General features: G+C 42.9%; 1 protein-coding gene across 1 annotated transcript; it reads right to left on the bottom strand.

Annotated features, from left to right (window-relative positions):
• Window positions 1-4,057: 4,057 nt before the first annotated feature.
• NR0B1 (nuclear receptor subfamily 0 group B member 1) lies at window positions 4,058-8,612 on the bottom strand. The gene is made up of 2 exons (XM_087829462.1): window positions 7,649-8,612; window positions 4,058-4,302 (listed from the first exon to the last, which is right to left on the bottom strand). Exons 1-2 carry the CDS (start codon window positions 8,610-8,612, stop codon window positions 4,058-4,060), a joined length of 1,209 nt encoding a protein of 402 aa, XP_087685588.1.
• Window positions 8,613-25,070: the final 16,458 nt, after the last annotated feature.

Raw genomic sequence — 25,070 nt, 5'->3', positions numbered from 1 at the left:
TGAAATATTAATATGTTTTTAAGTTCATAAATGCTGGAGAGGTTCATCTCAACCAGGGAAAACTGCAAAGGAAAAAAAAACAAAACATGTTAATGGGACATAGATCCCTTATTTTTTTTGTTACAGATGTGTCAATGGGAGGAAAAGGGGGACATCTGTAATGCTTTCAACAATAAAGATAAATTAAAACATAAAAAAATTTAAAAATTAACTCAGTAGTGGACACAAGTCTCTGTAACTGATGATTGATTTTTTTGCTGATTTTGCTTATTGGAGTCTCTGGAAATAGGGAACCAGCCTCCAGATGAAGGTACACTTTGGGAATTTGAGAACGTAGTTTTCATTTTGCAAATGAGCTCTTGTAAAATCAGATTTCTAACCCGTAGGAGCTGATGATTTTCTGGCCTGATGAGTATATTTTTGCATGGGTCCGTTTGGACCCTAAGACTGACAAGGTGAAAAGTGCTTGGGAAAGGCTTTCTTGTCACTTGGTCTTGGAACACAGGTGTCTGGCCCTGCAGTGTCTCAGCTTTGCTGCTGCTGAGGAAGAGCTGCGGGCATTTTGAGTCTACTGAATTCACAACTGCCTGGCCCTGACTCCACGCTGGAACCTGATACTGCTTGCTGCGGGCTGTCTCAGTATCAGCTGCTGCTGGGCAGCCGCAGCCCTGACCTGAAAGCAAGCAGAGACTCACTGAACAGGACTTAGGACACAGGGACTGCGGGAAATTTATGGTATGCTTCTGCCGGGGCCTAGCTCTGAAAACGTGGATGCTGGCTGACCCAGCTGAGCCATTTGCAGATGCCCTAGGGTAAGAGCTTGTTCCCGAAAAGGACCATGTGAAACGAGCTGTGGATGGGCGCTGTAGTTCTGATGGAGAACCTGATTGCAGTCCTAACTCATGATTCCTAGGAAAGCTGCAAGTTGGGGGAATGTGCCCCCTCCGCCCACCTGTGACTGAGCAGGCTCTGCAACCCCTCTGGGGTAGGGTGACATCTCACTGCTGTTGATTGTGTTCTGCCTTTCAGATTAGGTGCAGTTTGCAACAATGGATTGACAACCTGACTCCACTTCCCTCACCTTTCTCCTGCTGCACACACCTTAGTAAGGCAGTTGGATCAGTCAAGGCAGCTGTCTCCAGAAAGGGATTGATCGTTTCTAGGCTGCTCACTGGATAAATGATCAGGACAAGAGGCATGGGAAAGGAGGGGTTATGTAAATTCTTTTTTTTTTTTTTTTTTGTAAATCCATTTTTTTAAAAAATACGGAAAAATCAGGATCTTGCCCTGACCAGTTCTCCAGACTATGAGGTCTTTATGGTTAAGTTGGATAAAAATGTTATTCTGTGAAAATGCTTTTGTCCATTTTGCACACAACCCTTCCAGATGAAAGGTCTGGGTGGAAAAAGAAATGATTAGGACGAATTGTAAAGTTAGGATTAGTGAATGGGACACACTGGCTTTGTAACAACAACAACAGACCGTGGCATCTGGGAAGTCACGGGGCAGAGGCAGAGCATTAATGATCTTTGTTTTCCTGTCTGCTCCTGGAAGCTTTCCCCTCTTTCTGAAGAAAAGCACTTGCGCTGCCTTTGCAAGCTGCTGCGAGCACTCAGATTCAGAAGGACTGCAGAGCCCAGATGGCATGTGACAGTGTGACCGTGAAACAGCAGGGGGAGGCCAGCTCCTGCACAGTCCCGCAGAGCACCTCCACATGCCTTGCACACTTGGCAGGTGATGAACTTGAGTCGAAGACAGAAATGTTTGGAACTGACTGACTCAGGTGGTGCCGCGGAAGTCAAGGACTGAAGTAACTCCAACTGAACTGAGAGCTCTGGATCAGGAAGAACCACAGTGGGAAGCCACATGGGGGCCCTGGTATCCTGTACTGCCCAACCAATGTATGTCCTGCTTGGGGTATAGGTTTTTGAAGGGTGGAAGAAAGATATAGCTAAGAGTAAACTTTTTGTTTCCAGGTGACACGTGTGCCCTCATGTGCCTTCAGAGATTGCACTGCTTGGGTGTGCGCCCTGACCTTTGTGACATTGCCAGAGTTGTGCTGAGCCCGAATTGATGCCTCTGGCCAGGTTAATAAAGGAACTTATGGAGGAAGCTGCCAGGCTTTCCAAGACAGACCTTTATGGGTAATGGGATGTGTTTTAGCTGGCTAAGTCCATGACCTGTACAGGGCAAAAGTGAAATCAATACTGCAGGTTGGATTCACCCTGCTGTGTGGGGTCCCACTGATAATAATTCTGTCAAGACACTTGGGCCAAGCCAAGGGAGTGGATTACGCAGACAAGTTAACATAGCAAGACTGAGACTGCTATCCTTAGAATAGCCTGCTTGCGAGGTTGACCCTTGGCTGACTCTGGGAACTTAGATTTGGAGAGTGTTTCCACCCTTCCTTAACTCATAAGAGTCAATCACTGTGCTTAGATTGTTTGTGCAAACAATGGGGTTTATGCTGAACACCTGTTTTCTTTCTGTGTGTTTGAAATTTTGGTACATGCTAGGTAGAGGGTGCCTATGTGACTAGCCCTCAATAAAAACCCTAAACCCTAGGCAGGAATGTGACACACGTGTTGCCGAATTTTTATTGCTGGGAAGGCTGTGCTCTGTGTGACTCCTCATGGGAGAGGGAGAGCAGAAGGATTCCTGCAAGTGGATTCCTTCAGACCCCGCCTTGGGATCCACCCATATATCCTTACACATCTTTGTAATAAGCTTGGCCCTGAACACAACTACTTGCTGAGTCCCATGAAACCTTCTAGCAAATCTCTGAATGGGGTGGTGATCTTGGGGTCCCTCAACACACTAACCAAGGAACATCTCAAATATTTTCTTACCACATTATAGATGTTATAGTTCATTTTGAAATTTCAATTATATTGCTCATTGCTTTGACATTAAGGTAGTTAGTAGATAGTTGGTTATTTAATGTGTTGATAAAGAAACACATATACTATGCCACACTTAAAAATATTTTTAAAATTTACCATTTTATTATGTTTTGACCTTGGTAATCTTAAGTGTTTTATTTGCTGCATTGTCCTTTGAGGCTGATTCTAAGATGTCCAGAGGATTCACCAGGGTTCTGCACAAAAGAAAGCTGAAGACTCCTTACAATGGGTCTAGATGTATTAAGCACTAACGGGCAATTTGTTATCTACAAATGAATAAACATCTAGTGCCCCAAGTTTTATCTAGAGATAAGGAAGAACTAGTTCTGCAGATGGCATTTCAAGGGGCAGCAGGAGCCAACAATAAAGTCATTTTATGATTTCGTGCTATGCTTGTTCAATGTGACAGTTACATATCTTAATGTACCTAAAAGATGAGGTATAATTGGGGGTTTGTAATGATGTCGGGCTCTCTGGAACTATAGGATGTAAGTTTCTTGTTGAACTTTATTTTCTGTGTACAAAAGAATCCCAAACTAAAACTCTGAAAAACTCCTACTTCACTTTCAGGTGCCGCTGTGGTTACAGACTCTACTTGGTACAAAGAGAGTCTTCCACAGAGCTGATGGAAGTGACAGTGAAGGCAGAGACAAGCTTACCCTCACTGACACTGGCATGTTACAATATTAAACGCCATAACGCCATCTCCAAAGATAACTTAATTTTTGTTTATGTGGGCTAGGTTTTAAAATATTTTTGAAGTCTTAAATTCTAATGAAAGCTTTTGCAATCAAGTTGATGGTTAACACCTTAACATTTATTAAGACTTAATATTACAAATTTGATTTTAGCAGGTTCAGTGGAGAGTCGCGAACTTGTGAAAATAGCTTATTAGTGTAGCACCCTGCTCTTTCCATAAAGATGTACAGAGATAGATATGTTATGTGTTGCAGATGTTTTCCTTCACAATGAACCAGCATGATACAGAGGATTTTCTAATTGTCTATAACTGAAGTTTTCCCTTAATTGAATACAAAAATACTGTGCATGTAAAAATAATAAGAAAGTTTATTTTATGCTATTTTACACTCTTCTGCGCACAGCTCCTATCGTTTCTCCATGGTGAGCTGCACTCGGGTGGCCCCTAGAAGCCTTTATAAATTAGTACAGAGCATTTCCAGCATCATATCATCCATGCTGACTGTGCCAATGATGGACCTGAAGAACAGTTCCGCAACGGCATTGGCGTTGATGAATCTAAGCTGGAAAAGGACACTATTCAGTTCAGCGACTCTGGCGTGGTACCCCCTGTATGTCATCCTGGTGTACTCGCCGAGGATCTGCTGAGTTCCCCACTGAAGTCCCTGAATGTACTTCACGCACCGCAGGCCCGGCAGGTCTGGAAGAGAAAACGGGAGAGAAATCTCTTTGTTATTAACAGCTCACTCACAGAGTCCTTTGTTAGCTTTTTCAATATATGCATTTCTGCCCCTTCCCAAATTAAACAAGAGCTCAGCTTCCTGGTGTAAAGGGCTTTCTAGAGCAAGGATAGATGCCAAACGAGTTCTAAGTTTTCAAAAGCAATGCTTTCACGAATGAAACATGATATAATTATTCTTATTTATTATCCACTATGTTTGTATCCTCACACTTAAGAACTGCTGGCCCTGAGCCAACAAATGCACACTTGTTTCAATATGACAGCAGAATATAGTTTAAGGAATCATTGCTTTAGTTTACTATCTGTGCAAATATGAAGAAAGGAAAATTATTTCAAGAAGCGAGCACTTTACCATTTACCTGTGGGAAACAGGCCATTGTACAGTGACAAGTTTTGCTAGATAACATATTTTATCATCTTCCCTTGAATTTTCTGCCATTATAATAATTATCCAGCTGACGGTGGTAAACTTCACAGCCACAAACTACAACTCACAGTCTCATATTAATTATTTGCTTGCAGGCTGATTTTAGTCTAGAGTGCTGTAACTTATGAGATAACACTGGCCACTTAGCTCTTCGTACCATAATTTCTGTATTGGGGAAGGTAAAAAGAAAAAGAGTGATTCTAACGAGTGTTCCAAAAGGCTCTTATAAAAAATATATATTACTTTAAAGTAAGAGGTCTTTGAAAGCATTGTTTTACAGCCATTAAAAGGTTAAAAAGTCAACATGAAAGCATCATGGATTGCAACATGGTTCAAAAGTAACTTTTCAAATAGAGAACACATGACCTTCTTGCAGTCCAGTGTGAGGCCCGAGTAAAACTGAGTGAAATACAATGCAGGAAAGATGAAGTGCCTGTAAATTTAAGAAGGTGGTAAGAAGAGGCTGCTTTTTAAAGTTCTTTGATCCTCTATGATATTAATATTACTGTAAAGTTCTTTAACTTGTATGTAAGAAATTACCAATTTACTATTCTGTTTAATGATGTCAATGATGACTGCAATCATTTCCCTTCTCTTTTTCTACAAAATCCAACAGAAAGAATTTTTTCCTTTTTTTATTGAATTTATTGGGCAGAAAAGTATTTTAAAAGCACCATGCTAATCATCACAGGGTAGCAGAACCAGTCAGTGTCCTTTAAAAAAATAATAATGGCAATAGATGAGTCATTCCTATCATAGGCAGCTACCAAATTTGATAAATAAAGTGAGAGCAAAAGCAGCATATCTAATCCATGTTCCAATTCTGATTACCCCAGTCCACACATTAACATCCCCTACTACCTGCAGCTCTTTATCCAGGCTTGAGACCCAATTTTATTGGGTTTGCATTCCACTGGTGAGGGTAAAAAGAGGCTTGCATGAAACTCCACAGAAATTTGAAGCTCCTCCAAGTCTAGATTCATGGATCATTAAAACTTTATCTTGTGAACTCCACATCACTTTTCTCAACTTTCACACCTTTCCGTTTCCACCTCACTCCTCCCCACAAAGTGGTTTTTCCCCAAAAAATGACTTGCCTTTAAAGTAAATTGGGGGGGAGGGGGCTGGAAACAGGTGGTTAGATAGACTCCACAGTAAAAAAAAAAGTTTAAACATAAAGATCAGGGGATACAAAAGGATAAGCAGCAAAGGACACATATTTAACAGGCTTTATTCCCTCCGCCAATACAGGTGCATTTGTGTTTTAAACACACTCAGTCTAGCTGGCTAAACTCATATTGGGAGGATTCTGAGAAGCAGAGCAAGAATAAGAGAGATTGTGTATGTGTGTGTGTGTGTGTGAGAGAGAGAGAGAGAGAGAGGTGTGCAAAACAGGGTGGAGGAAAAGAGGGAAACTAGTGGAATGTAAACTTCTGGAAACTGAGCCCCTGTCTTATCTTTGTATTCCAACAGAACAAAGCACATGGTAGATGTTTAATAACAGGCTGAAGGAGCGAGAAAACGATTTCCCAATGATTTTAAGAACTACCTGGGGTACTTATGATGAATGCAGATTTGCAGACCCTGGACCAGAGCTACTGAATCAGAATCTCTAGGGAAGGGGCCTAAAGAGACTTTAAACAAGCCCCCCTCCTCCCCACTGAAGTATTTCTAATGCACAGACAAGTTTGGAAAACAATGATATAAGCAAAAGGTGGCCTACAATGATAGCTGTGATGAGCTGAGGTCTCTAGGTTCTGAAATGTGAATTCTAAATGAATTATTTTCTCTCTAAATACTGCTCTATACCCCTCAAAAAATGCTAGGCAGGAGGTAAGGACATAACCTGAGACTCCTTGTGTCAGGAAAAAAAACATGTTATGAAAACTGTCCCAATTCAAGCTGCCTGGAAACTTCCTGCCCACTGTGGCCTGTTGGACAGATTCTGATTAAAGATGACTTTAGTAGTAGGACATATTTGAGACTAGGTGCTGGGCTGTCCAGGAAGATGTTCTCCCATGATTTGGTTGCACTGTGTGGAAGAAAGTGTCCCGCACCCAACAGGCATTGGGCCGAAGAGACAGGAGGCCCATGCTCCACAACTCACCGGCCATTTATTTTGCAGTAAGGTCCCCTGGGACCAGGCTACCTAATCTGCAAATGGGGTAGAGGGCAGAGCGACTTAAGGAGGAGGTCTCTAAGTTCTTTTCAAGCCCTAAAATACAGTGTTCCTGCTCACAGTCCCTAGTGTGTCATTTTCCTGCCCCATTGCTAGCCGGATACTTACAGACACTTGGGGGAGGAGATAGTCCAGCTGCTTAGGACCATAAAAATGACCATTCAGAGACAGAGCTATGGAACACTAACCAAGTCCAGTGTCCTGCCTGACAGTGTCTCCAGAGAATGGTCCCTCTATAGGTTGTTAATAAATGCTTCCTTTCTTGCCAGTCTTAATAGAGTTTCTCCAACAAAAAGGTTCTAGTAAATTTCACAACTGGGTTTCAGAAAGAGATGATGAAGAATTTCAGTAAATGCAAACTTTTTTAAACCTATGCTGCTGGATTTAAAAGACTAGAGAAGGAATACCCTTATCCCCTGAAGGCACAAACTTCTGTGTAGTAACTGAAAGTTGCAGAGAGATAAGTACAAACCTCAACAAAATATCCCCCTCCTCTAGGCTGAGTTTCTGGCAGCAGCCCACCCACAAGAAGTGGTTTGTGGAACTCCCCCAACTGTGCTGAGTTAGTCCCCCATTCTTCACTTTTCCCCGGACACTCCCCTGGCCGCTGAAAGCTCTGCGCCGCCTGCGCCCTGGGAGGCACTGCCCAGTGCTCGACCGAGCGGAGAAAACCCAGAGCCCGAGGCCGACGCCCTTACCCGGGGTGAAGAGCACGATCCCCTTGAGGTAGGCGTACTCCTTGGTGCTGATGCCCAGGCTCCAGCACTTGACAAGGAAGCCCTTAATAGCCTGGACCTCGGCGGCTGCGGTGCCCGCCTCCGGCTGCGGTGCCGAGCGCGGCTGCAGCGTGGAGGCAGGCGTGGGCTCCTCTCCCGAGGGCTCCCGCCGCCTGGTGGTGAGGACGCTCTGCAGCCAACTGGGCTCCAAGGTCTCCACGGTCTCGAAATTGACGCGGTCCTGGGCCAGCTCAAGCATGAGCAGCGGCGCCCAGCCGCTGCGCACCAGCACCAGCTGCTGGTCCAGGGGCAGAACCTGGAAACAGGGTAAGTACTTGACGAAGCGCATCGTCTTCAACAGGCCCGCCGAGGCTGCCTCGCAGACCACCTGTGGACTCTTGAGGGCCACCCGCCGCTGTGCGCCACACGAGGGGTTCCACCAGGGGGCCCCCGGCAGCGCCACCGGCTGAGCCGCGTGCATTTGTTTTGAGCCCGTGGGCATGTTGTAGAAGATGCTGCCCTGCCGTGGGTGCTCGCCGCCGCAAAAGCAGCAGCGATACAGGAGCGCCACGGGCCTCCCGCCCGGCGCCACCTCTCTGGCCGCCGGGGGCTCCGCGCCGCAGGAGCAGCCCCAGCACGCGCCCCGCAGCGCCTCGGGGGCTTCTTGCATTTGTTTCGCGCTCGTGAGCATGTGGTAGAGGATGCTTCCTTGCCGTGGGTGGTCTTCACCGCAAAAGCAGCAGCGGTACAGGACCGCCACCGTCCGCCTACCGGACAGCCCGTCTCTACCCACGGGGGGCTCCGCGCCACAGGAGCAGCCCCAGCACAGGCCCCCGGGCCGCGCCCTGGGCGCCCCCTGTGCTTCCGAAGCCTCGTGCGTTTGCTTAGCGCTCGTGAGCATGTTGTAGAGGATGCTGCCGGGCCACTGGCGGTGCTCGCCCGACATGGCCCGCGGTGCCCGCAGCCCGGCTCTGTCCGGTGGCGGCCGCCCGGGATCTATTTATACTGGGCGCGCACGCACGCGCATCGGCCGCCTCCGCCTGGGCAAGGGCGTGGATCCGGGCGCGGCGCTGCACTCCCCGGGCTTGGCTGTGACTTTGGCGCTTCCAAAGGGGCAGAAATTCCGTAAAGGCTGGAAATGAAAGGGGACGGAGGCATGAGGACTCCTGGACACTTCCCATTTGCCTCTCGCTGCACCCTTCCCTGCCTCTGGAAGACCAGAGCAGAGCGCAGGGGACAGGTATATGGGGCACTGTTCCAACTTTTCCCGTTGATTCCAGGCATCTAATTTGCTCCCTTTATTGGGAGGGTAAGGGTGCCCAAAAGGGGAAAATATTATTTCTATGCCATCTTTGTAAACTTTCATTGAATAATCAAACTTTATATGACTTATATTTTGTATATGGATAGGGAGGTCTCATTTTCAGGGACCTTGAAAAATACAGACCATGGACCAGCAGTATCAGTATCATATGGGAACTTGGTAGAAATGCCCAATCTCAGGTCCCAGTCAGACCTTCTGGCTCTGAATCTACATTTTAAGGAGGTCTCCAGAGGACTTGCATGCACCTTAAATTTGGAAAAGCACTGGTGTAAGGATGCTATCATAATCATTTTCATTAATTCCATTAATATTTATGAGCACCCACTGTGTCTTAGATGATGTGTTAGAGAGCTGGGGGCAGCAATGAGGCTGTCAAAGTGGCTAATATTTGGAAATACAACAATCACAAGGGGCTAAAAGCTTGCTACAGTGAGAGCTTTGAATTCTAGGGGTATTATACTGGGCAGATGTGTAATTCACATTTCTTCTCCCACTCTTTCTAAGCGAATAATGAGAAATACAGGTTTTGGGAAGCCTGGATCCTTCCATCCTCACTTGCCTCCTTCCTCAAGTTCCATACAGGTGCTGAAATCAGTGGGTTTCTCCACAACACTACCTGCCCCTCTTCTAAGTAGCTGATTGTTTCACCAACCAGTTGGGTAACTTCAAAATCACAACTCTTTAGCCCTCAAGTTCCTCATCTCTAAAATGGGAGGTTTATTTAGTGATCTCTTGGATCCAGTACTGCAGACATGGAGCAGTGAAGGGGACTGGTGTATACCCACTGGTTTAGGATTCCCTTTCCCTTTTTTTAGTTTCTCTGAAACCTGGAATTCTGAGCATAAGAAGAAAACCTAGGAGATACCTATTTTGCATTCAACCTGCAGTTTTATTTTGCCTACGAGAGGCCCTATAACACAATTGTTAAATCTCTAGTACTGGCACCAGATTGCCTCAATTTTAATTCTGGCCCTGACACTTTGTAGCTCCCTGGCCTTGGGCAATATATTAGTTTCCCATTGCTGCTGTAACAAATTGTCACAAATTTAGTGACTTAAGCAACACAGATTTATTATGATACAGTTCTGGAGGTCAGAACTCTGAAATCAGTTTCACTAGACTAAAATCAAGGTGACATTTCTTCTAGAAGCTCCAGGGGAGAATCTATTTCCATGCCTTTTCCAGCTTCTAGAAACTGCCTACATTCCTTGGCTTCTGGACACATCACTCTGATTCTGCTTCCATCTTCTTTCTGACTCTTTTAAGGATCTTTATAATTACATTTATAATCTAGAATAATTTCTCCATCTCAAAAAAGTTTAATTACATCTACAAAGTCCCCTTTACTATGTGAGATAACATATTCACAGATTCTGAGGATTAGGACATGGACATCATTGGGGGATATTATTTAGCCTTCTACAGGAAAGTTACTGTACCTCAGTTTCCTTATTTGTAAAAACATGGACAATAGTCTCCTCTGTGAGGTAATCCTTCTACATGAGTTAATACATGTAGAATATTTGCTTGGTACATAAGTATTGGATGTATCAACCACTATCCCCCTTTTTTAAAATAATGTGGATAATTTCAGGTTTAGGAAGTGACACTATACATCAGCACCGCTATTATTCTATCTCTCCTAAGGAAACCTGCCCTTACCCTCTACACAGAAACTGTCTCTCATTTTCTTCTGCATGTCCACATCTTGGCCCAGACTCAAAACATTGGATGGGTTACCCGGTCCACAACAGTCATATATATTGGAAATATCTCATTTTCTGTTTCATCATTTGCTATTTCTAATATTTGAGCTACTAATTTGGGTATGGCTACTGCTGCTTCTGCACACTTCCTGCTTGATGAAACCACCAACTAGCCTAGGCTGAAAACCCAGCCCACTCAGTCCTACCTTAAGTTGCCAGTGGTAGTTACTTTAAACTATGTGATCTCATTTTATTTTCTTCTGAACACTTATCAGAATCTGATATGAATGATTTATTTAGTTATTTGATGTTTGTTAATTATCTCTCCCTCCCCCGACACACACACAGGTACACACACACACACACACACACACACACACACACACACACACACACTAGTATAAAAGTCCCTTAAGGGCAAGGAATAAGTCACTCTGTATCCCAGCAACTAGAACAATGTCTGGCATGTCATAGGTGCTCAAAAATATATTTGTTGGCCAACCATACCTTTAGAGAAAGAGAAAAAGGCTATAGTTCGTATTCTAGATAGAGAGCAAGCATTCTCACACAACTATTGCTGCAGTGTCCCTGGAGGGAGGAGAAATTAGCAGGCCCCATTGGACTCAGAACTTTCTGGATACTCAGAGTGTTATAGGCACTGTGGTAAAGTAACAAGAGGACTGAGTTAACAGTCAAAAGACATGACTTTGAATTTGGGCTCTTTCACTAAAGATAATACATTGAGTAAGTCATTTAACTTCACCCTTCACACTTGCTAAGTGGGGAAGAAAACTATACAGCAATATTAATCTGTACACTCTAAGTCTTTCAAAGGTTGTTTTTTTCTCTCAATATATTTCTTTACAGAAATGTTTGCTGACCTCATCACTACATTGACGATATAAAGCAACTTAAGTTTATACTCATTCACTTTCTAATGATTTAACATTGAGCTAAGCATTTAGCATTACATTAGCCTTTTCAGCTATCAAACCAGAAAAAAATGCTATAAACTGTTTTAATATATGCACCCTAAACTTACATAATTCAAGGGTTTTTCTAAATCTCTTTCATCTTATCAACTGTATTTTTTATTTTATTTTATTTATTTTATTTTCAACTGTACTTTTTTTAAATCCTAGTAACTTGAACCCACTTTTGTGGCTTTAATCATTCGCACCTCACACAGATGCCGTGGACTTTTAGACCTTGTCTCAAATTGAAACCAGTATAGTGCTCAAAACCATGAACTTGTAATATATTGGTTACAATTCTGTTCTTTCCCAGGAGCAGTGTCTTCAGATTTTTTTTAACTTGTGTGTGTGGGTTTTTTTGAAGTCGTGATCTTCTATTCACAACTCTGAAGGACTTTCTAGGTTCTTTGGTTTGACTGATTCTAAGAAGAGATTGTCTGCTTGTCCTTCACAAGTATTCATCTTTGGAAATGTCAAGAGAAAACTGACTTCATCTTTACACTTTCCATTTTTCTGCCTGAATGAATAGCTCCTGAGAAACAAAATCATCTAAACACAAAAGTGCCGAGATTTGCACCAAGTAATGCCAACTCACTGGTTGCCACAGTGAAGACATAACCTTCTAAGGCAGGCACAGGCTTCTTTATTTGATATGTCCCATGTCCTCAGACCACTGTGACAGCTAGACAGAAGGGCACTCATCAACTGCACCTGTCATGTGCTGAGTTTGTCCACAACTGCAATTTGGATATTTATACCAAGTTATTGTTCGATGACCTTGGTCAGTTGGACACCTGCTCTGCAGGATCCCATTATCTGTTCCAACTCAGGGTGGGAGTAAAGCTGCTCTGCCTGCCTGCATGCAACCTTCAACTTCAAAGCAATGCAGTGTTCACTAAAGGATGTAGGAGTGAAGTACAGGTGGGGATAAAACGGTGTAAAATGCTAAAACTGACCTTTGCACAGCAAGCAGTTTTTGACCTGGGAAGGCTCGAAGATCTGAAACTTGATATGAATTTTCGATGCAGGCTGAAAAGAGCTGGAATGCCTCAGAATTCAGCTCCTTCAGTAAACAGGTGACAGGAGTGTTTTCCTGATTTTTCAAGGTAAATATTGGGTAAACACTATTTTAGGAGAGTAGTGGCTGATAAAATCCACGAGATAGCCTTCCTCCATTTCCTTTCCAAGACCCAGAATGTCTAAAGCTCTTTTTGTGGAAGCATTAATAGGCTTTAGCTGCTGACTCGTGAAACCCCTAAAGACGATCTAGTCATCATTATTTATTTCCTTTGAATGAACTACAGAGAAGGCCTTAGGGGTCACATAGTTGCCGAGCTGGAATAATGACTCTCATACAGTAATTCGGAAATTTTCTAAAATCAACTTTCCAAATCACTATAACAACCACTCTATTCAAGGGAAAACATTCACCAAACCAATTTGTTTTACTCCATCTACCAATTTTGAATCTCTCCCAATACCAGATGTGGATCAAATTGTCTAATTAATAGATGCAATTGACTGGCAGGTTGAAAAGTGATTACCCCATTGGTTGACAAGCTACTAACATTGATGAGGCTGGTCACTTTGAAAATCATTACTCTCTTGGTCCACATAACTATATCCCCTAATGATGATGGTAATTTTAGTTACAGACTCCCCTTGTATAGAGGCCTGGAACTGTTGTAATATCTCCCTCCCAGGAACTTTCTTTCTTTTCCCTTCCAACTTTTCTTACAACTTATTTCCCCCAATCATTATACCTAAAGTGCCTTGTATATTGCCTGGCATATTAAGGACAATGAACAACTGTTAATAAAACAGTGAGTGAAAAGTTTCTTCCACTTTACTAGGTTGCCCAACCTTTTCTCCTTTCCCATGATTGTGTGGGTTTTAACAGTCTTGCTAGACCTGATGGAAAGACCCTAGGTCCCTTCTGCTAGTTTGATAATCTCAAAAGTGAGAGTAAATATTTTATCTGTGTTTACTTCACAAAGTTGTTGAATGTATGAAATGATTAACAATGCCTCACAATTGTGGGTTATTACAGTTAGACTGTAATTTCTTTAAGTTGGAAGCATCAGACTTTGTGAAGTGATATATTGCCCAACTAAATCAAGTCTGTGTATTTGACATTTTCTGTATCTATATAATGCATTTGAAATAAGGGATCCTACAGTTGATAATAAGTCACTCAATTTTGGAGTTAAATGCACTTAACATTAGTAGTGCCATGAACCTAATTGCTTTCTCTGAGTCCACAGTAACAAACATATGAAGTACATAAAAGTGTGTGAATGGATGTAGGTGAATTTCTTTACAGCTGAGCCAAATGCTGGCAATGAAGAAAATTAAAACTTTAATTTCTAAACTGATGTTTTTGACGTGATGGGTGTGGTTGAATTATTAAGAAGCAGCTGCCTTAGCCTGAGTTCTCTGAAGCAGGACTGTGTGTACCTGCCAGGGAGGTGACCCCAGGAAGCAGCGGTGAGAATGCAGGAAAACTGAAACTGGGAAGGAGGGAAGGCTAATATCAAGGTGCATTGCTGAGGTCACTGCTGTGAGCAACAGAGGTGAACCCTCCAGGGCCTCCTGAGAAATATACAGAATGCCTCCCAAAATTGCCAACTCAAAGAAGGTGGCAGCAGCATTTACCCATCAGTTTCTGTCCCCCAAGGGTGAATGTTGCCACCAAGTTTCCACCAATATCCATAGTGTTGCAAAACACAGTTAGTATGAAAAAAGCCACTGCCTGCATGGAACTGTCTACCCACCTGTTTGGAATCAAGGGGATGGGCAAGAAGATACAAGGCAGGAAATCTGAGAGGGACAGATTGTCCTTGACTTGCTGCCCTGAGGTCAGTCCGCTTGATAAGGGAACTGGTTGACACAATAATGAGCTCAGCACTCTTCTGCTGAGCTTGCTCGTCTTTGAAAAGCATGTTACCATTATGTCCCAATCTGTTTAATTCTTTAGATAAATAAGGCTTGAGTGGGGGAAGCCAGCAAGAACATTCACCCAGCATTGGATAAGAATATGTCCTGACTCAGCCTTTATTCAACAGTGTTAGTAGCCACTCTTTTACAGATGGAAGAAAAAGCAACTGTATTTTTCAATAAAACCAAAAAACTTCACCAGATATCCGTGACTTTTTTGCAAAAGCAGGAGTTGTCACATTACATGTATCTTTTGAGTATTTCTAAAAACTTTGATATTATCCACAGGTTCTTAATATTTTATCAATCTATTCAAAGAAGTTTTAGCAAAACCAGAACCTTCACACAGGCCTACTCTTGAAACCTGAGGTATAGCAGGATCCAGGTACTCTAAGTACATTGCTAGAACATGTTTCTTGAAGCCTTCTGACCTCTCATTCCAATGTGAGTTATCCTTGATTCATATCCTGCAAGTAACCCAGTAGACAGTTTTGTCAACTGTACCTTCAAACTGTGTCTCAGATCCAACACCTTCCCATCACTATCAAGCCACCATCTTGTCTGACCTCAAACCCTGCAACAGCCTCCTCACTGGTCTCCTGCTTCCATTCATTGTCTTCCTACAGCTAGTTTCCCAAATAAAGAGTGGTGCTTAAAGATAAGTGAGCTTGTATAGCTTTCCATCACACGTAGAAAAATCCAGTGGTGTAGGCCCTTGTTTTTAAAATCTTTTAATTTTTTTTCAATTTATCTTTATTGTTGAGAGTATTACAGGTATCCCATTTTTTCCCCTAATTGATCCCCTCCACTTCCCTCCCACCCCCTTCCCAGGCCTTCACCCCGTTATTAACTGTGTCCATGGGTTATGCATATAACTTCTTTGGTTAATCTCTTCCCACCCTCCACCCCCCTTCCCTCTTTCGTCTGAAATATGATCGTCTGTTGCATGCGACAATGTCTCTGGATCTATTTAGTTCGTCAGATTCTTTTGTTCATTAGCTTCTTCTTAAAGAAGACCCTTCAACTTTTCCTGTAGTGCTGGTCTGGTGGTGATGAACTCCTTCAGCTTTTTCTTATCTGTGAAGCTCTTTATCTGACCTTCAATTCTAAATGATAGCTTTGCTGGGTAGAGCAATCTTGGTTGTAGTTCCATGTTTTTCATCACTTTGAATATTTCTTGCCACTCCCTTCTGGCCTACAAAGTTTCTGTTGAGAAATCAGCTGACAGTCGTATGGGGGCTCCCTTGTAGGTAACTAACTGCTTTTCTCTTGCTGCTTTTAAGATTCTCTCTTTGTCTTAACCTTTGGCATTTAAATTATGATGTGTCTTGGTGTGGGCCTCTTTGGGTTCCTCTTGTTTGGGACCCTCTGTGCTTCCTGGACTTGTAAGTCTATTTCTTTCCCCAGGTAGGGGAAGTTTTCTGTCATTATTTTTTCAAATAGGTTTTCAAATCCTTGTTCTCTTTTTTCCCCTTCTGGCACCCCAATAATACAAATGTTGGGCCTCTTGAAGTTGCCCCAGAGGCTCCTTGTACTATCTTCATATTTATGGATTCTTTTTTCTTTTTGCTCTTCTGGTTGGGTGTTTTTTGTTTCCTCATGTTCCAAATTGCTGATTTGATTCTCAACATCCTCTACTCTACTGTTGATTCCATGTAAATTGTGCTTCATTTCAGTTCGTGTAGCCTTCATTTCAAATTGGTACTTTATTATGTTATTGATTTTCTCCATTATTTCCCTAATAGTCTGCTTAAACATCCTTATAAACAAAATTCTGAACTCTGTATCTGTTAGCTTGCTTGGGTCTATTTCATTCAGTTCCTTTTCTAGAGATTTCTTCTGTTCTTTCCTTTGTGACATGTTTCTTTGCCTTCCCATTTTGGCTGCTTCCTGGTGTTTGCTTCTATGTATTAGGTAGAGCTGCTATGTCTCCTGGAATTTGTAGAGTGGCTTTGTGTAGTAGGTGTCCTGTAGGGCCCAGGGGCTCAGCCTCCCCAGTCACCTGCCCTGGGCCTTCTAGGTGCTCCCCTGTGTGGGCTGTGTGCACTGTCCTGTTGTGGTTGAGCCTTGGTTGCTGTTGGGGTCACTGGGAGGAACTGACCCCCAGGCCAATCAGCTGTGAGGACCAGCTGCAACCACAGCCAGAGAGCTGCTGTGCTGGAGACACCCCTGTGGAGCAGGATTTACTTCAGTGGGGCTTTGGTGTTCACCAAGTGCGCCCCTTGAGTGTCACTCGTGGATGTGGTAGGGTTGTCATCCAGCGTGGTCAAGTCTGACCACCAGGTGCACTGTCTCTGGGGCCTCCCGGGAGGTGCAAAGTCAGCCTGTGCCAGTGCCTTGCCCGGGGCCACCCAGCATGAGCTACACGGCAAACCGTAGTGGCTGCTCCTTGTGCTGGGCTTGGAGGTGCCCAGGAGAGGCCCAGCTATGAGCCAGTGCAGCTGCCGCTAGTGCCAGGCCTGGGGCCGCTTATCAAGCCGTATGGGGCCCGCTGCTGCTTGTTTGAGAGACTTTGGGAAAGTCCTAAGCATGAGGCTCGAGAGGCCACTTGCACAGAAAAGCCCCTGGCAATGGCCTGGATGAGCTGCAGGTGGGGAGGGCGGGGCCTCCGGGAGTCACGGGGCGGGGCCAAAGGCGTGAGTCAGGTGCTGGCGACTCAAACATGGCGCCTGCCTGCCGGCTGTGCGGGGAGGACTCGCCACCGGAGCCATGGCCTCCGCCAGCCCCTCTGCCCGGGAGGAAGCCGCCCTCCGCCTCTCGCCCGGATCTCAGGCAGGTTAGTTCCCCCCGAGTGTCCCGGGTCCCTTCAGGCCGCTGCCCGGCGCTGGGCTCAGAGGGAGCGTCCGAGTGAGTCCGCGCGCGGCCCTTTAGAGGAGCTGCTGGGGCTCCCGCGGCCTCCGCGACCCTCAGGGACAGTCCCCGCTGGTTTCACAGCCTGGAGCTGTGGGGACGTCTCTTCCCGGCCCTGGAGCCCTGGGCTGGGGCCTGCTGTGGGGCTGGGACCCCTCCCTCCTCCAGGAAACCCCTGCCGCCGAGATTCCCTTCGGGGTTTCAACCGCAGCACCGGGTGTGGGCCCGCGGCCGCGTCTCCGGGATCCAGCCCCGCCCCGTCCCCGCCCCTCCTCCCGGTCTCGGTGCTGCCTCAGCTCCCTGGTTGCGGGGCTTCTGTGCAGCCGGATTTCAGGAGGTTCTGAGTGATGGTGGTTCTGTATTTTAGTTGTAATTTTGATGTGGTTGTGAGAGGCGGCGGGTGCAGCTGTTACCTACGCCGCCATCTTGTTTCTCTCCCCTAAAATCTTTTTTTTAAATCTATCTTTATGGATTTCAGAGAGAGGAAAGGAGAGGGAAAGAGACAGAAACATCAGTGGTAAGAGAGCCATTGATCGGCTGCCTCCTGCACGCCCCCTGCTGGGGATCGGGCCCGCAACCCGGGCATGTGCCCTGACTGGGAATCGAACTCCGATGATCGCCTGGATCTTAGGTTAAAGCTCAACCGCTCAGCCACACCCGGCCGGGCTATTTTTAACATCTTACAGGAGCTGGCCCTGGCTCTCTTTCCGACTCCTATCCCTCACTCACTGCGTTCTAGCTACACGGCCTCCTTGATATTCCTCAAACCTGAAACCTCCCTCATCCGGATTTTTGCACCTCCTCCTGCAGATAATCACGTGGTTCATTCTTTTAACTTCCGTTTGGCTTTGCTCAAATGTCATGTCCTCAGAAAGGCCCTCCCTGTCTGACATCCCTGCCTAAAATCACACCTTTGCCACTCTATCCTTCTGCCAGCCTTACTTTTCTTCTGGGCCCTTGTCATTATACATATATATTTACTGCACCATTTGTTTCTTGTTTGCCTGTCCTGGGAGAATATACATTCTATGAGAGTAGAGACTGAGGCATTCAGGGTTCCATCCGTAGCCCCAGGAGCACTACCTGGAGCATGGTAAGTGATGGGGAATGGGGAATAGTTATTTTCCAGGTCTCCTGCACCTGACTGCCTGTGTGGAATTTCGCTTGCATTCTCCCGTTGACTGAGCAAGCAAGGTACTCCATGGACAGTTCCTTAGTGAATGCCTGAACCCACTACCTGCTCTTCACGCCTCCTCTTTCTGCTTTGGGGGCCTCCTTCAGGGCTTTGCCATGTAGAAAATGCCAACCTTTTCAGTAGCTTTTTCCTGTGTGTTTTCTGGGTCATGATTTCCTCTGCCCTGGTTTGTCTATCAATGTAACTATATCTCCCTTCCATCTTCGAAAAAAATCTATACAAACCTCTGTCCCATAGATTGTTTCCTTCTTAAAGCTGTGATCAATTTATCTCATGTGTGCCATTTACTTTGTCATTTCAATAGGATCCTGTGAGGAGACGTAAATGTTTATGTTCTGCTTGATATCTTGAGCCTCAAGCTCCTGGTTAACAGTTTATTAAACATGAAACTGTTAGGACTCTGTGTGTGTGTGTGTGTGTGTGTGTGTTTTCTTTAGAAATTTTATAATGTGAGAAAGTATTTCAAGGGACTTAGCCCAAAATGGTCTGGAGCCCACAAGTTTCAGGATGATGGAATTTGGTTTATAGGCTGCTAAAGGGAAATTGTCCAGTGCCACTTCTGTGACCTCCCTCCAGCTGGAGTCTGATGGGTGGAAGTAAAAGATGCCATTAGGTATACCAGACCCTTGGGTAACCTTTCAGCAGCATTTAAAGTGGGCATTCCACATATATGGAAGGACACACACAAATAGAAATTAAACTTTTCATAACAATTCTGCTAACATAGGCCAAAAGTAGAAGTACTGTAAACAAAATATAATTTGCCATTTCTCTTGTATCTAGAATTGTATGGGTAAGAAAGGTTCAAACAACCTTTCCAGATTCATCTCTCAACTTTCCCTACATATTATAGATGCCAGCACAGATATCGGACATCCCCAAAAGTCATCATGCTTCTTGCTATTCCTTTAAAATTAAATTCTTTTCCACCTCTATGCTTTTGAACATGGTATTTGTTTCTACAATGTCCTTTTTTCAAAAACTCTTTGAACTCTTACATAGACTTCCAAATTCAAATTCAGTGTCATTTCTTGCAGGAAGCATTCCCAAAACCCCTTAAATAGGGTTGGTTTGTCTCTCTCTCTTCAGTGTAATCATAGTACTTTTCACATGTCATATGAGCTTTCGATATATTGTTTATAATTATTTTGATGTATTTATTGTCCTGTTATAAAACGAGGCTCCCAAGGATGTAAATAATGTCTCATTCATTTTTGCAGTCAGCATGTTCTTTATACAGTGGTGCCTCGGTTTTCGAGCATGATCCATTCCGGAAGCCTGTTCGAGTTAAGAAACTTTCGAAAACTGAGGGATCCACAGCTGACAGCTGGGCCTCAGGATCTTGCCCTCAGCGGAGGCCGGGGGGGGGGGGGGGGGGTATGTTCGACTTCTGAGGCGTGTTCGAAAACCGAAGCATTTCCTTCCAGGTTTACGGCATTGATAACCCAAAATGTTCATCCACAGAGACGTTCAAAAACCGAGGTACCACTCTATTAGGATCTATACAAGTCAATTTAGGCTAGTTATGCTATATAACAATTAAGCCCCCCCAAACTCGGTGGTCTGTAACAGCAAAGGTATGTTTCTTACTTTTGTTATCATAGGTAGATTGTGGCTCTGTTTCATGCTATCTTCAGCCAAAGACCAAGATTGATAGAGCAAATTCCATCAGGAACATGACTGGACTTGTGACAAATAGAAAAGAAATTAGGTGAGTCATGAGATTACACATTTTTGCTTAGAATTGACAATCATCACTTTTACCCATATTTCATTTGCTAAAGCAAGTCAAACAGCTATTCCTAATTTCAACAGTTCTGTGATATATAATTTTATTGCAAGGAGTACCTCAAGTCACATGGCCAAGCTTGATGTAAATGATACAGGGGTATATAAGCCTGTCGCCAGTAAGAAGAGGTAACGAGCAATACCATCTACCACAGGGCAACCTACACCCCAGGAACTTTTTCTGTGCCTCACACAGTGAGGTTTCATTTTATGCACAATTTCATCGTGTTCATTTTAAATATTAAATCACCAAAATATTAATAAAAATCTTACTTTAAGCATAAAATTTGAAATAATGCAAATTTCTTACATTTAAATATTCACCTCCAAATCACATAATTTTAAAACTGGAGGGCCAAGTGAATTTAACACTCTCTGGTCTATTTGCCAAATAGCAACATTATTTTAGCTAATGCACGGAAATACCATCTTTTGTTAGTACTAGCCTTTATTATACAAGGTATCAGAGAACGCATTTCTTATATATGGTTTCACCTGTTATAAGCAAAAAAAAAAACATATTTCACCCCCATTCACTGCTCTTTCGCTATAAAAAAATGTAATTCCAAATTTCACCCCTGATATGACCAGTAGACACTTCCACAGAGACTTCAAAGCAAGTAAATTGTTTCTCCTCATTCATATAAGGAACATAAATATACTGCCAAGATCCAGAGTCAGTTTTGTAGATTTAGATGGGTCATAACATCAGATTTTCAAATCAGGGCCTATAGCTTTCTCCTAGTTAATATAAAAGAAAACTGAAATCCTGATTCTATTTTCCATTATCCAACCAATTAACTAACCAATTAAGTGAGCCCAGAAAATTTTTCCTTCCTTGTCAATATTCACCAAGTAAAAACATGGTCGTAGGAGTAGGAGTAGGAGAAGGAGGAGGGGAATTTATATCTTTTTATGAACTACTCTACTTTTTATGAACTACTCTTTTTTCCTTTTTATTGAATTTACTGGGGTGACACTGGTTGACAAAATTAGACAGGTTTCAGGTGCACAATTCTACAACACATCATCTGTGCACTGTATTGTGTGTTCACCACCCCAAGTCAGGTCTCCTTCCATCACCATTTATCTACCTATACTCTCCTCCGCCCCCCCATGCACACACCCACCAATCACCAATAAAAAAGAAAGAAATTTTTAATCAAACATATATGCCTTTTACATTTAACATTTCCATGTCATGGAAACATTCATCTCAGGGTCTATTACTATAGTTACTATGTGACAATGCAGATGTGTTTAATTACCATGAAGCCTACCTTTACTCACGCTCCAAGTGTTCCACTCACATCCTTATATGCCATGTTACTCCTACAAATAGTGTGATGTGCCTTGGAAACATGAGCTGAGGACATACAATTGCTGCAACAATCATTTTGAAGATTAATTAAACCAAGACCTTTTGCCCAAATATGAGCAGTGAACCGAAATAAGATAATTAAAACGTTTTATACCTAAATGCTATATTTAACTTTTCTAAATCCTATATTTAAATCTCTACTGAAATCACTGAGACACTAGGCATATACAAATGTCCAAAAACTTCAACCTTTGCCAACAAGTGTATTTTTCTTTCTTTTGTCTTCCTTTTTAATTAAATTTATTGGGGTGACATTGGTTAATAAAATTATGTAGGTTTCAGGTATACAATTCTACAATACATCAACTGTACACTGTTGTATGTTTACCACTCCAACTCAAGTCTCCTTCCATCACCATTTCCACGCTCTAGACTCTCTTCTACCTCCCCCCACCCCCCCTTTCCCTTTGATAATCACCATACTGTTGTCTGTCAAGGTGAAGGGATTAAGCAAAAAAAGGTGTATTTTTCAATGTGTCCTGCATTTTTTACCTTTTTTTTTTTTTTGCATTATTGACCAGTCGTAGTCTATTCATTCAACATATTTTTGAGCACCTAGTGTATTCCAGGTACTGTGCTAAACATTCTCTGTGGATTGCATCATTCAATGGAAATGTGTCAGGAAACACTTTCTTTGAAAGTCATACTTAAGTCAGACCCTGAAGGATACATGGGATTTACCAGGGGGAGGGGATTCTCTCAGGTGGAAGGGACAGCTGAACCAAAGGCCTCAGGTGGGAAAACATCTTGACATGTTCAAGGAACTGCAAAAAACAAAAAAATAAATGGCTGGGACAGTGTGAGAGATTACAAGTGGGGTAAGTTGACAATACCATCACCATTTATGGAGACCTGTGTTAATGCACATTTTCTGTATCTAATTTATTAATTTGTATTTATTTAAAAAGAAACCCTATTCCCCTTACCCTGCATTTGCAGACATAAAAGAAAATTTTATAGTGACTATCCTGCAACAAACAATCTGTGAGAACAGTATTATAGAATGAGTCATGTTTTTCACATTTCTACCAATCAGATTGAGGAGTACATACTTTAGGCATGTGGGTTTTTTCTGGCTGATTCTTTCTGTGCTTTATCTTGATACTGGTGTCATGGTAGCTTAAGGATTTCTATATGTGGGCAATAGTCCCACTCACATTTTGAAAGGCAATAAATCCTATCTGAGTAAAGTGAATTTCTGTCTCTTGGAGTAGTCTGCCATTACAATATTGTTTGGCACAATTTCGAATTCTCGTTAACTTCGGTGAGAATATGTACTTAAGAAAGCAGTCAAATAGTCTCTTATGTTTAAACACAGCATTTGGTACTTTCCCCCTCCTCTCCATGGTAATTACTGAGTTTCTAACAGGACCTTGCCTCATGTTACTTTCTTGGGTATATATTCTCTGAAATACATACTCTCTTTCACTTTTCAATTTTTATTTAAAAAATTTTTAATGTCCAAATAATTTCAATCTCTCTCCCATGTCTCTTATTAAAACCCTAGTTGGATAAGATTAAGTATGTTTGTTTCAGTATTGGCAGAAAAGCAGACACACGGACCAATGGAACAGAATTAAGAGCCCAGAAATAAACTCACATGTATATGAGCACATAATTTTTAACAAAGGGCCAAATACATACAATGGAGAAAAGAAAGCCTCTTCAATAAATGGTGCTGGGAAAGTGTGAACACCACATGCAAAAAAAATGAAACTAGACTTCTATTTGTCATCATACACAAAAATTAACTCCAAATCGATCAAAGACCTAAATATAAGATCTGAACAATAAATTACATAGAAGAAAACATAGGTACTAAACTTATAGACCTTGGTCTTAGAGAGGATTTTATGAATTTGACCTCAAAGGCAAGGGAAGTAAAAGCAAAAATAAATGAATGGGACTATATCAAACTAAAAACCTTCTGCACAGCAAAAGAAACCATCAATAAAACAAGACAACCAACTGAATGGAAGAAGATATTTGCAAACAATACCTCCGATAAGGGATTAACATCCAAAATATATTTTCAAGAACTCATACAACTCAACAACAACAAAAAAACACTTTAACAGACACTTCTCCCAAGAAGACATGCAAATGGCCAACAGATATATGAAAGGATGCTCAATTTCACTGGCTATCAGGGAAATGCAAATCAAAACTACAATGAGATACCACCTCACACCCGTTAGAATGGCTATGATCAACAAGACATGTAATGATAAGTGTTGGAGGAGTTGTAGAGAGAAAAGAACACTCATTCACTGCTGGTGGGAATGTAAACTGGTACAGCCACTATGGAAAACAGTATGGAGGTTCCTCAAAAAATTAAGAATAGAGCTATAGCCTGGCCGGGCGTGGCTCAGCAGTTGAGTGTTGACCTAGGATGCAGGTGATCGGGGTTCGATTCCCGGTCAGGGCACATGCCTGGGTTGCAGGCTCCATCCACAGTCGGGGGCATGCAGGAGGCAGCGAATCAGTGGCTCTCTCATCATTGATGTTTCTCTGTCTCTCTCTCCCTCCTTTCCTCTCTCTGAAATCAATAAAGATATATATTTTTAAAAAAGATTAGAGCTATAATATGACCCAGCAACCCTTCTTCTGGATATGTGCCCAAAAAATTAAAATCATTTTTTAGTAAAGATGTATATGCCCCTATGTTCATTGCAGAATCATTCACAATGGCCAAGACATGGAAACAACAGAAGTGCCCTTTAATAGATGACTGGATAAAGAAGATGTCCATATATACAATGGATACTACTCAGCCATAAGAGAAGATGAAATACTTCCAGTTTTGACAACATGGATGGGTCTTGAGAATACCATGCTAGGTGAAATAAGTCAGAAAAAGTCAAGAGCCATATTTCACTCATGTGGGATATAAAACTGAAAGTAACAAATGAACAGACGAGACAAACAAGCAAAAACTCATGACACAGACGACAGTATAGTGGCTACCAGAGGGAAAGGGGATCAAATACGTGGTGGTGGAATGAGGTTCAACTTTGGGTGGTGAGCACACAATGCAATATACAGATGATGTATCATAGACTTATACACTTGAAACCTGTATAATTTTATTAATCAAGGTCACCCCAATAAATTGAATAAAAATAAAAAAGTTTGTGGCACTCAATCATTCAATCCAAAATGTACCACAGACAGCATAGACGTTCACTCTATCTCATTTATAGTTAGTGTGGGGATAGAAACTTCATGGCTGTTAAGGGCTCTTCATGT

The sequence above is a fragment of the Miniopterus natalensis genome, chromosome X (genome assembly GCF_054644295.1).
Source record: "Miniopterus natalensis isolate mMinNat1 chromosome X, mMinNat1.hap1, whole genome shotgun sequence".
Taxonomy (NCBI): Eukaryota; Metazoa; Chordata; class Mammalia; order Chiroptera; family Miniopteridae; genus Miniopterus; species Miniopterus natalensis.
This window is presented reverse-complemented; position numbering and strand designations above follow the sequence as displayed.

Coding starts and splice junctions, on each gene's coding strand:
- NR0B1 (XM_087829462.1), bottom strand. CDS start 8,612: ATGTCGGGCGAGCACCGCCAGTGGCCCGGCAGCATCCTCTACAACATG. Junction 4,303..7,648: donor GATCGTGCTCTTCACCCCGG/GTAAGGGCGTCG, acceptor TTTCTCTTCCAG/ACCTGCCGGGCCTGCGGTGC.